We start from the raw sequence: 12,492 nt of genomic DNA, 5'->3' as shown, positions 1-12,492 counted from the left end.
AGGAAAAGGACCTCCAAACCCCCATCCCGGCTGTCCCATCCTGCTCCAGCCCTTCCAGTGGCAGCGTGGAGCCCTCAAATCCAGAGAAAGGGACCGCCAAGACCCCAAATTCCAGGGAAAGGCTCTTTGAGCCCTCAATTCCAAGGAAAGGAGTGACCTCTGAGTGCCTAATTGCGGGGGACTTCCAAGCTCACAATTTCATGGAAAAGGATTTCCGAGACCACAAATTTCAGGGAAAAGGATCTCCGAGCCCCCATCCCGGCTGTCCCATCCCGCTCCAGCTCTTCCCGCGGCAGCCTGGAGCAGGGACAGGGATGTGATTGCCAGGGAAGGGACTTCCGAGTCCTCAAATCCAGAGGAAGAGACCTCCGAGACCCAAGTTCCAGGGAAGGGACCTCCGAGACCCCAGGTCCAGGGAAGGGACCTCCGAGACCCCAGTCCCGGCTGTCCCGTCCCGGCTGTCCCATCCCGCTCCAACCCTTCCCACGGGGGCCCTCTCGTGGCCGGTCCCACGCTCGGAGCTTTCCCGAAAAGTCATTTTCTTCCCCAATTCCGTCTTTTCCCAGCCCAGACGCTGCTCCAGCCTGGGATATCCCGGCTCTGCCCACGGACGGCAGCGATGCTCTGCGAGCTGTCTCCCTCCCTCCCTCCCTCCCTCCCTCCCTCCCTCCCTCCCTCCCTCCCTCCCTCCCTCCCTCCCTCCCTCCCTCCCTCCCTCCCTCCCTCCCTCCCTCCCTCCCTCCCTCCCTCCCTCCCTCCCTCCCTCCCTCCCTCCCTCCCTCCCTCCCTCCCTCCCTCCCTCCCTCCCTCCCTCCCTCCCTCCCTCCCTCCCCCCCTCCCTCCCGGGCTGGAACAGCGAGGCCCAGATCCCGCAGCAGCTAAATCCTGAGGCAGAGCTTCCCTTCCCTTCCCTTCCCTTCCCTTCCCTTCCCTTCCCTTCCCTTCCCTTCCCTTCCCTTCCCTTCCCTTCCCTTCCCTTCCCTTCCCTTCCCTTCCCTTCCCTTCCCTTCCCTTCCCTTCCCTTCCCTTCCCTTCCCTTCCCTTCCCTTCCCTTCCCTTCCCTTCCCTTCCCTTCCCTTCCCTTCCCTTCCCTTCCCTTCCCTTCCCTTCCCTTCCCTTCCCTTCCCTTCCCTTCCCTCTGGGCCTGGCAAAGGAGAACCTGTGCCAGGTAAAGGGACACCTGTGATGGGAAAAGGGACACCTGGGATAAAGGGGACACTTGGGATAAAGGGGACACTTGGGATAAGGGGGACACCTGGGATAAAGGGGACACCTGGGATAAGGGGACACCTGGGATAAAGGGGACACCTGGGATAAGGGGACACCTGGGATAAAGGGGACACTTGGGATAAAGGGGACACTTGGGATAAAGCGGACACCTGGGATAAAGGGGACACCTGAGCCCGGTAAAGGGGGAAAGCTGTGGGTCCACCTGTGCCAGGTACAGGGCTCACCTGTGCTGGGACAGGAGACATGCTGTCACTCGAGTCCCTGCCCAGAACATGCCACAGGTAAAGGAGGATGGCCATGAGGTTGGAGCCAGGTGGGATTTGAGCTCTGCTCCCAGGGAACAGGGACAGGACAAGGAACAGCCTCAGGGTGTGCCAGGGGAGGCTCAGGTGGAATTTCTCCATGGAAGAAGTGGTCAGGCATTGGGAGGAACTGCCCAGGGAGGTTTGGAGGTGTCCAAGGAACCCCAAGATGTGGCACTGGTGACAAGGTGGGGATCAGGCACAGTTTGGACCCAATGACCTTGGTGGGATTTTCCAACCTTGATGATTCTGAGGGCAGAAATTCCACCTGATTGGGAAGAAAACCCAAAAGGACCTTGAAAGACCTCCTGCCCCTCCTCCCAGATCTTCCTGGCAGGATTTTGAGTTGCCCAAGATCTCTGAGCTCTGCTGGAACACTGGGGGTTCTTTATGTACCCAATTTCACAAATATGTCACATATTTACCCCCAAACCCCTCACATCACCTGAGCACTCTGCCAACCCCTTTGTCCAGGCATCCTGTGCCTGACTTCCCTGCTCCAGGTGTAACATTTCCAGGGATTCAGGCTGCTCCTGGCCCTGGATCTCATGGACAACACACACAGGATCTGACAAAAGCAAATTTATTTCCTTTTATGAAGCTTATATTACATGCATGGATCAAAGCCAGGACAACAGGTAACAGCAGGGCTGGGGTTTTGTCCAGATTCCGTCTGTTTTTCTGGAATCCAGAGGTCAAATTCAAGGATTTTTTGCCCTTAGAAAATACAATCATAGTACAAGGAATGTGTTTTTAAATTTTGTTTCACCTCAATTCCTCCTCCTCCTATTCCCTGCATACAGCAAATGCTCCAAAAAAGGAGGCAGGAGGGAAAAATCTAAACCACACACATTTTCCACCCCCCCACTCCCCCCCAAATTCCCTAAAACCCACTGAGATGGGAGGACCAAACCTAGCTCTATCCAGAGGAAAAAAAATACAAACAGAACAGCAGGAATAGAGCTCTGACAGGAGCAGTACCCTCAGGATTTTCCTAGAAATAAAAACATTTCCCACATTTGTTCAATGAGATGCTCCAAACCCCTTCGGATCGGTTCACTCGGGGTTTGGAAAAGCAGCTGGATACACAAAGATTGGTTTGGAAAATAAAAATATTGCATTCTTGGCAGAGTCTGCTGGATATTCTGGATATTCCCACAGCCAGCAGAGCAAGGTGGAGATGGCAGAGCCTACTGCTATAGGCTGTGTGTCTCAGGTGTGTTCCTCAGCCAGGTGGGTCTGGCAGAGGCGCTCGGGGTTGGGTTTGGGGACTCGCCACCAGGTCCCTGCTCAGTCCCCCGTCACCTGTGTGGCCTGGGCGTCCGAGCTCTGGTTGGTGGACTGGATGAACATGGGCTGGGTGATGTCCTGGCCAGCAGGCATTGTCACCTGCTGGATCTGGTACAGCTGCTGCAGACACACAATGTGACAAAGGAACCTCTGTCAGCGCTTAGCACCCCCAGGAACTCCCAGATTCAGTCCCTCTGAGGTACCCCAAAACCCCAAACCCACCATGAGCTGCCACCAAATCTCCTGCTAACTCCCACCAAAGTCCTCCCAGGAATTCCTCATCCCCCTTCAATTCAATGGGCCCTTCTGCCCGCTGAATTCCCAGGGAAGCTGTGCCTGTGCCCCTGGATCCCTGGGAAGTGTCCAAGGCCAGGCTGGACAGGGCTTGGAACATCCTGGGACAGTGGAAGGTATCCCTGCCATGGTCAGAAGTGGATGAGTTTTAAGGTGCTTCCAACCCAAACATATAAATAACTCCATGACTAATGGACCATGGAGATGTTAAAACCTTTACTCCAGAATTGCTCAGATTTCGGACTTCACCCGGAGTGCCAGGGACTGGGTTCATTCAGAGCAAAGGCAACAGGAGATTAAGAATCCACCTGAATTTACACTGGCACAGCATTCCCTTCCTGTGCCTTATCAGAAATATGCAGATTTAGGAGAGTCCCTGTGCCCGATGACCCCCAGTTCTTACCTGTCCATCTGTGAACTGGCTGAACTGCTGCTGCCCCTGCTGCACCTCTGTCTGCGTTATCTACAGAGATAAGAGCAGCTGATCATTGCCAGCCCTTCCCTGAGGGTCACAACCCCACCAACACCATCCTGCTGCTGCCTGGGGAGAGGTTTTTAACCTCGGCCACGTTTTCCAGCACCCCAACCGCGAGAGGAACGGCAGCCATGGACACCTCCAGACCAAACGCCACTTTCCAGACCAAAACCAGGTCCTTCCAGACCAAAACCAGGTCTTTCCAGACCCCAAAACCACGTCCTCTCTGCCTCCCTCGAGGACAACATGGCCTCCAGGCCAGCAGGAAGGCAGAGAAGGATCCCTCAGCCTCAACGCCGCTCCCGACGTTCTGCCTTTCCTGCACGGCTCCTCCCTCACCCAGGCAAGAAGAAGGAAAGAGAAGGTTGATGAGCCCAAAATGTGACCTGCAAGCAGCTGAGAAGCAGCAGGAGCTTCACCCAGAACCACACACACACACACAAGCTTTGCATGCACCTCTCACGGACACCTAAAGGAGGTTTCCGCTGTGTTCCTTGTCGTTATTTTTTTTTTTAAAAAAAAAAAACTCTGCCAAACAGGAAGAAAAGTAGGAATCCTAACCCAAGAGGTGGTCGAAATCCCCTGGAATTCGCAGCTTCAGGAACTAGGGAAGAAGCCTTGGAGGCAGCCCTGTGGAGTGCATACCTGCTGTGCATTGGTTGCAAGCGTCTGGATCTGCCCCTGGACTACCTGGGTGCCTGACACGGGTTGGGCTAAGCGGATATACTGCAGCTGGCCAGCATTCAACTGGACCTGGAGACAGGTGGAGGGGGCAGGGAAAGAAAATGAAACAGGTCACTCTGCACCCTGAACACACAGCAAAATTCCCTGCTCGATTCCACCACAGGAGTTACGGGGGAGCTTTCCCCGGGAGCTCCATGGAATTCTGAAGAGTTCCCAGTGGGAACCACCACAACGGACCCTGAAGGCACCAGGGCACAGAGCTCCTGGATATCCCTGAGGCACCACATTCCCTTTTTTCCAGGCTGGGAGGGGTCAGTTAGTAGCTAAAGCATATTAATGGCTCAGTTTCTCAGGGATTTGGGAGCACATTTGGTTACAAGAATTAAGTTTTACTCCTTTGAGGCAGCATTTCACATCAACTGTTATGAGCTGGCAGCACCAAATCATATCCTATACCTCTACCATATCCTGCACCCCTATCAATCATATCCTGCCAAAAAATTAAGGAATAAACAGGAATTTTCCCCATAAATAAAGCCAGCAGAGATGGCAAACCCCAAAGATATTTTTGGAAGCTTTGAAGGCAGCTCTCTGCCAATACCTGTCAAGCCCCACCTAGCAGAGGCTCAGCTTTTTGGTGTCAGCGCTTCATGTGAGAAATTCAACCCCAAATTTATTCCCCAAATCCCCTAATTTTGGGAGGTTGGATGCTTGGGAATATGGGACATGAAGAAAATACAGGAAATGATGTTAACACACACCTGAGAGCAATAAAAACATCACAGACACCATTGCTGGATTTTCCTTCTGTTATTTATAACATTGAGATTCACAGTTTTAAGGGTAATTTTATACCAAAAAATCACGGTTTAAGGTTTTTTTTCTTTTTAAGAAGGGGAAGAACACACAAAACACTCTTAAAAAACTGCTGACTGATAAAGAAGTGCCTGGAACATTTGGCATTTCCATAAAAGCCACCAACTCCCCCATTTGTGTCTGAAAGCTCCAAAATTATTTCAAGAGCAAATAAACTCCCCCTGACCAACGAAATTTCAATAAAAAATTGATTTCTACACTGAGATCTGCAGGGAGGTCAAGTTTTCCATGCTGGAGGATTAGGTTTTAATTACATCATTAAATGATGGTGGAAGAGATTTAGGAAAGTTCCTCCAGCAAGGAGAGGAAGCTCCAAAGAACCTGCCCAAAATGAGCGTGGGCAAGACAAAGATTAAATTTAATACAAAGTTCTTGTGGCCAAACAATTATCACTTAATTGATGGATTCACTTCCAGTTTTTCTCTGTTCAAAGATAAAATTAACTTTTCCACTTTAATCCTGGAGTAAAGAGCAACAGGGAGTGTGCACATGTGGGAACATGTGGAAAACCAGGAGTAAGATGCTCCCAACACTCCAGAGGCACTTCCAGTTTCAGGAGAGAGTTTCCAACTCTATTTGGGTGATCAAGATTCTTTGCTGGGCCCTCAGAGTGCACAGACCTGTCAAAAGATGGCTCTAACTGTGCCAAAAGAGAAAGGAAGTAAGGGAAAAAAGTAAGAAAAGCAAAGCAGGAAGAGCAGAACAGACCAAGGACTGGAATTTTGTGGAGCCAACTCCAAGTTTTTCTCCAAGTTTTATTTTATTTCACTTGCTGGAAGCTCCTTCAGCACCAACTATGGTTCTTCAACGGAAGAATCTTCTTGGTTGCAGCCAAACAGGATCTCTGCTGGATGGAGAGCTGGGAATTGGGATTATTCCATCCCACACTGCTCCTACGTTGCTGGTTTGCAGTCTTGGAGCTGTCAGAGACCCAGGTATTCCCATAAAGATTCCACACTTCAGCCCCTGGCAGCTCCTGAGGAGCAGCCAAAGCTCCCTATTCTCCCCCAGTCCCAGGAAAGAGGGAGAAAAAAGCAAATTCTTGGTCAAAACCAGACCCTAAAACCCCTTCACTCTGTCCAAAACCACAGGATCACTTCCCAAAGGATCCCCCTGGATTTTCCTCAGGAGATTTAGGTCCTGAAAAGCTCCTTTGTAAGGAATTCTTCCTCCCACGAGATGTCTAAGCCCCGTTTTTGTAGTTCCAGCATGCTCAGGAGACAACTGGGGACAAATCTGAGCTATTCTCTTCTTGCTGAGAATCCACTGGACATCTCCTTCCACAATTCTTTGAGGAACAAGTCTCTCAGAGAAATTTTCAGGAGGAAAAGAAGAGAAATAAGAAATGGAAGAGAAAAGAAAAATGGACAAGAAAATACAGAGAAGAAAAAGGGTTCCTTGCAATAAAACAGCCAAATTGGGAATTTCTTCCTTCCTGATCAACACCTCAAGGCAGCAGGAATCAGCTGAAGACTCAAGAGATGAAAAGAGCTGGAACAATCTGGCAGCTCCCCCAACCCAAACCCTTTCCAACGTGCTCTGGCACAGCATGAGCAAAGCTCAGCAAGGCTGGAAAGGCAAAATCTGTGTGAAAGCTCTGATTTCACAGAAAAACTGAAAACCAACTGAAATATCTGGCCCTGGGTGGACCTTTGGGTTCTGGAACACAGAACTGGCTGATTTTTGTTTTTATTATTATTTTTTCTCTAACAGGTGTGATATTTTCTAGCTGGGAAGCAAAAGCCACAGCTTTGTTGTGATTCTATGTTAATGTGACTTTTTGGACAGCTGTGTTTACTTAGGACACATTTCAGAAAGTTTTGGTTATGTTGGGCACCCAAAATCCCATTTTTAAGGCTGATGTAAAAGTGAGGAGGCATATCCTGGTTCCACAAAACCATTCCTCCAACCAGCTCCAAATATTTTGGAGAAATATTTCTTCTAACATCTAAGTTTATTAATAACTCCCAGATGGCACCTTTCCCATTCAGCCTGCCAGGTCAGGACTTCAGATTGCAGAGGAACAACCAAGTAAAGGCAAAAGAAATGAATTCTGTTTTATTCAAACCAGGCTGTGGTGAAGAACTGAGGTTCAGCCAGGAAGTATTTGATTTATTGCTTCTTAATCACAACTATTTCACTCAGGGGAAGGTGTTTGGGCTGGACAATGAGTCTGGACCAAATGGGTTAAGATTTATTTCCCCCTTCATGTCACACTTGGTTGGTTTTCCTAAGTGCAGGAACCACACCACTCAATCCAAACTTCCTCTGCCAGTTAACAAAGCAAACAGAAACAAGCCTCATGCTCACAGATTTGCTTCAGGGGAACTTTTCCACCTTTTCTCCTGGCCAAATCTTACCGGGATTTGCTGGATTTCTCCCGTATTGGTGATGATTTGCTGCATCACTTGCATGGTTTGCCCTGTGCCGCTCTGAGCCTGCTGGGATTGGCCCTGGGGCTGGGCCTGCACGATCTGGACCTGCTGCCCCTCTCCCACCTGCATTGTCACAGGGGTGCTCTGCACAAGAGAAAAACAGGGATGAGAACCCAAGAGGTGGGAAATCCATGAGATGCCAGGATTGGGGCAGACTGAGTCTGTCCTACACCCATGAACTGTGAGGATTTACCCACCACAGAGGGAGCTCAGAGCCTGGGTGAGACACTTTCCTGTAGGATCTGATCCAGGAACAGGACCAGGAATCCCATTTGGCCCTGAAAAGCCAAGGCTGCCCCACAGAAATGTCCAAGCTAACAAGGATTGGAACAGGGTGGGACAGCAGAAGGTCCCCGATTATGGAACAGGATGAGATTCAAGCTCTTTCCCTCCCAACCCATCCCATGGTTAAAACCATGATTTCCACGCTGTCATTGATGTTCCTGTGCAATCTGTCCCTGAGGATTTCCCTCAGCCCTGGCTCACCTGGCCCTGCTCATTGCTGGGGCTGGGGCAGGCAGTCTCTCCCAGAGCCAGATTCAATCACCACAGAGGGAGCTCAGGGCCTGGGTGAAACACTTTCCTGTAGGATCTGATCCAGGAACAGGACCAGGAATCCCATATGGCCCTGAAAAACTGAGGCTGCCTCACAGAAATGTCCAAGGCAGGACAAGGATTGGAACAACTTGGGACAGCGGAAGGTCCCTGATCATCTAGCAAGGTGAGATTTAAATTCCTTCCTTCCTTCCCTCCCAACCCAACCCATCCCATCCCACAGGTTAAACCCATGATTTTCACGCTGTCACTGATGCTCCTGAGGAGGATTTTCCTCAGGCCTGGCTCACCTGGCCCTGCTGGGGCTGGGCAATGATGATCTGGCCTGGCTGGATGGTGGTGGTGGCTGTGGTGGTCTGCTGGCCCTGCTGCTGGCCCTGCACCTGCACCGCTGCTGGCTGCTGGGCCAGGGTGAAGTAATACTGCACGGGCTCGGCCGGGGTGACGGCCTGGCGCACCTCTTCCTGCAGGGAAAACACCGGGAACTGGGATGGGAACACAGCACCTGCCCACCCCACAGCCGAACATTCCCTCCCCACACACATCCCGTGGGAAAGGAGCTTCAGTACCTCACTCTGAACAGTTCAACCAAATCAGTTTGAGCTGATAAAACCTCGTTTATTCAGCTCTATGGAAATCAACAGCGTTCCAAATAAAGTGTGGATAACGGGGAGTCACCACTGAGGTGGAGTCACAGTGAGGAGGAGGAAATTAATAAAATTACCAGAGTTGAAAGCCATGGAATTTCCTCATGGGTGAATTCCAGCACAGGAGGAATTGCAAATGCCCCATGAAAACCGACAGAGTCCCTCTGTCACCCAACCCCTCTCCTGAGCTGTGCTCCCAACCCTCCACCGAGCTCTGATGTCAAAACTCTGGGAATAAAAGTCATGGATTTGATGTTTGCTGTCATGGCTGGAGTTATTTATTTAAATCCAGCTTTTCCAGGCTGACAACCACTCCCTGCTGTGGGAGCAGGGATATCTCAGCAGTGGGAAGAACCAGAGGCTCTGCTCTGCCTCACTGGCAGCAGTAACACTGCTTTCCTTCATCCCAGGAGAGAAAATCTCCTCATGATCAACGGTATTCCAGGATTTTCAGAGATTATGGGACATAAATCTCCAGTATCAGAATTCCTGGGCTCCCCAGAGCAGCTGGATGAGGGCAGATGCAGCTCCCAGACGTTCACTCCATGGCAGAAGGCGTAAACAATCCTCTCCCAGCCACCTTGAGTTCACAGCTGAGAGTGTAGGATGTTTACACGTGCTACAACATGGGACATTCCCACTTCCAACAGCCTGCTGGAATCTCTGCTTTTCTGAGGCTTGCTCACGGATTCCCCTTCAGTTGATCCAGCTGGGCAGGAAAAGGAAAATTCACATTAAACAGGAGCATGTCTGGGTGGGCATCAGGCTGGAGTGAGGAGTTTGTTGGCTTAGAAGCCGTTTTTTAGGGAGCAGAACAACTCAGGAGTCATTCCTGGGAGGTTTCCCAGTAGAAAATCACATCCCAAAGATTCAACTGATCCCAGCTGGCTGTAAAAAAAGACCAACTTAGAGCCTGGCTCTCCAGGCAAACATCATCACAACCACCACAAAACACAACACTTCCTACTCCTGCCGCTCCCTGTTATTCCCATTCCCCTCATTCATTCCTCTGATGGAAGGAATAATAACAAATTAAAATACATTTTCACTAGGGCAGGTCTGCAGAGAACCAGCAATCCCACAGGCACTGAAGAGCTGGGGCTGCTCTAAGCCCAGTTCTTACTTATTTCTGGAGTACTCCAACCTCAATTTCAGCTGAACCCTGAAATAATTAAGGCAACTGAGTCCTCCTCTGAGCATCTATTCCAGGTTCAATCCCATTTGCCACAGGCTGGAATGGCTTTAAATCCAAATCTGTTTTCACTCCCTCCTATCCCAGTGTTTGCCATCTTTTATTTCCAAGCCACAGCTGGAGAACAACACAACACCAGGATTGCATTCCCAGCTCCTCCAAGAACTAACACTGCCGTGTCGAATAAAAGAGAAAATACAGATTGCAACACCAGCCAAAAATAATATAAAAATCCAGGCACAGGCAGCCACTTTTCCACAGGATTTTCCCTGTAAATCCTTAACCTACATTCCTAGGGGGCATCTAGTTCTCCATTAAACTTTTCCTGCTGGAAAAAGCATTCCTGGTGATCCAGCAGATGGGTGAGGAACATTTCCACCCAAAACTCCCCAGGATTTCCTGTCTGGGATGGATCAGCAGGACACGTTATCCCAGATGCTGTGACACACTCCTGAAGCGCTCCAGGAATTCCTTGGATGTTCTGTAATCACAATGTCCTGATGTAAATCAAGCAAGGAGAAGACACAGGGAATGCTCTCCCTCCCAAACCTGATGCACGACTAAAAACAGAAAAGTACAGGAATGAGACACCTCATGAAAAGAAAAAAGAAGTGGATTTCTAATGCCAGAATGGAAGTTTCAATTATTCCAGCTGAAAAATAAACTCCAGTTAAAGAAGAGCAGCTGTGGGGGCTGTTCTGTCTTTTAATTAACACCAAGCTAAAGGGTTTGGGAGAAATCATGAGGATTTGCATCAATATTTCTATTTTATGTCGAGTTCCCATCACATCTGGCATGCTGACTTTAACCCCATGAGCAGCAGGAGGGACTCTCCTAGACATCTGGGTATTGGAAAAGTGTTTTACTTATTTTCTAGACCTTCTGGAAATCAGGATGGGAAGTTAAACCCAGCTCAGGGCACCATCCCAAAGGAAGAGGTGTGGATTCCCTATTCCCTCCCTTTATTGTCACTCCAGGAGCACCACGAGGACACTTCCAAGCACAAAATCAAGCAGCAGCCTCCAAAATCCAGCTCCAAACAGGAATGCTGCTCTGTACACTCACAGCAGACAGAATTTTCCATGCTATCCAGGATTTGAAGTGGAATAGGGGGAAAAAATCCACGTCAGAGACAAACTTCCAAGTCAAGATGTTCCACAGGGTCCCAAATTCCCCAGTTTTTAGGGACAACTTGGATTTTTCCACATTGCAAACCTTTAGAAGTAGCAAAAAAGGAGTTGTTCTAATAATTATTTGAATTGTTAAAGGAGTAGAATTATCCAAGCAGGACCCTGAAGGGAACCCAGAGTTTTTATCCACCCGGGAAATTTTAAGGAAAAGGGGATGAGGAATCCCTGCAGCTCAGCTGAGAGCAGCAGCCTGCTGCTGTAAACATCCGACTGAAAGCTCCTTCCAGCACCTTCCAGCTTCCAGTCAAGGATGTTTACAGAGGCACTGACTGCCCCAAAGGATGCAGGAAGGGGATTTGTCAACCCACAAGCCATAAAATGCAGATAAATACATTTTTTTTTAAGTTAAATTTTTCCCACTGGCACCATTTGGGATCAGAACTGTTCAGGATTGGGTTTGGTTTGTTGGTCAGATTTGTGTGGATCTCCACTCAAGCTCTATTTCCATAAAAACACAGTGGTTTTGATTTTTATTTATGATTTTTATTTTTATTTAAGAATTTAAGAACCTGAAAACCACAGTAAATAAAACAGAGAGGAACAAACATCATGTTTAAATCTATGTCACTTGATCACCTCTGTTTTCATCAGAGGCTGAAACCATGCCGAGGAAAGAACAGAAATTCCATAATTTTGTGTCTCACCTGCCTTTTTGGAGGCTTCAGCTCATCCCTGGGGACAATATCGATCAGGAAATCAAACTGATCAAACTTGGTGATTGCCATGGCGATGTCATTCCTCTGGAACAACAAAGGGAAAAGCATTCCTCAGCTTCAGGAGTGGTTTGGCACTGGATAAATGAAGTTAGGGGTGTTCAAAGCTGAGTGAAAAAGGGGGAAATATCTCCTGCAGGTCCCACCTGGTGAAAGTTCAGTTTAGTGCTGAGCAAAGCCTCCAAAATGTGCAATAAAAAAATGTTTTTAGCAACTTTAGCCCAGTTTAATGGATATCAGTTGTGGGTTCCCACCCCTAAAATCAGCCCAGGGATAGGAGAGCTGATGTGGGCCTGAATATCCCAATTTTTCCCCTGGCCTGAGGGCCTGAATTAATAGTTATTGCATTTTCCAGTAGTTCTGCTCAATACATAAGACTAAAACTGAAAAAAACTGCTCTTTTTCTCCGTAAAAAGACCTTTAAAAGTTGTATTTTACTCTTTACCCATTAAAAGAAATAAATATTTTTGAGAGACCCTCAAGCTACAAGAGCCAATAATCTGTATTTTGTTGTATTTTTATTTTTACCTCCACACTTCCATCACCACAAACCAAACCTCTGCAAGTTTAGATCACAACTAATAACAACAAAACCAACCAGAAATTCAA

At 48.8% G+C, this 12,492-nt stretch overlaps 1 protein-coding gene across 4 annotated transcripts in view; it reads right to left on the bottom strand.

The window, feature by feature from the left end:
* Nucleotides 1-2,099: 2,099 nt before the first annotated feature.
* The window catches only part of NFYC (nuclear transcription factor Y subunit gamma), a 30,243-nt gene continuing 19,850 nt past the window's right edge, over nucleotides 2,100-12,492 (bottom strand). For 2 of the 4 annotated variants that reach the window (XM_086863860.1, XM_086863861.1), the window contains exons 5-10: nucleotides 11,815-11,910; nucleotides 8,432-8,605; nucleotides 7,512-7,670; nucleotides 4,237-4,344; nucleotides 3,520-3,579; nucleotides 2,100-2,942 (exon numbers count right to left, since the gene is read on the bottom strand). In XM_086863860.1, coding sequence (XP_086719986.1) covers nucleotides 2,823-2,942; nucleotides 3,520-3,579; nucleotides 4,237-4,344; nucleotides 7,512-7,670; nucleotides 8,432-8,605; nucleotides 11,815-11,910 — 717 coding nt within the window. In that variant the 3' untranslated portion in view covers nucleotides 2,100-2,822. The remainder of the gene's footprint in view (nucleotides 2,943-3,519; nucleotides 3,580-4,236; nucleotides 4,345-7,511; nucleotides 7,671-8,431; nucleotides 8,606-11,814; nucleotides 11,911-12,492) is intronic. The other 2 variants (XM_086863862.1, XM_086863863.1) reach the window with 1 other exon arrangement.

Source organism: Cyanistes caeruleus, chromosome 26 (genome assembly GCF_971803275.1).
Source record: "Cyanistes caeruleus chromosome 26, bCyaCae1.hap1.1, whole genome shotgun sequence".
NCBI lineage: Eukaryota > Metazoa > Chordata > Aves > Passeriformes > Paridae > Cyanistes > Cyanistes caeruleus.
Note: the sequence above shows the minus strand (reverse complement) of the source record. Positions and strands in the feature narration are given on the sequence as shown.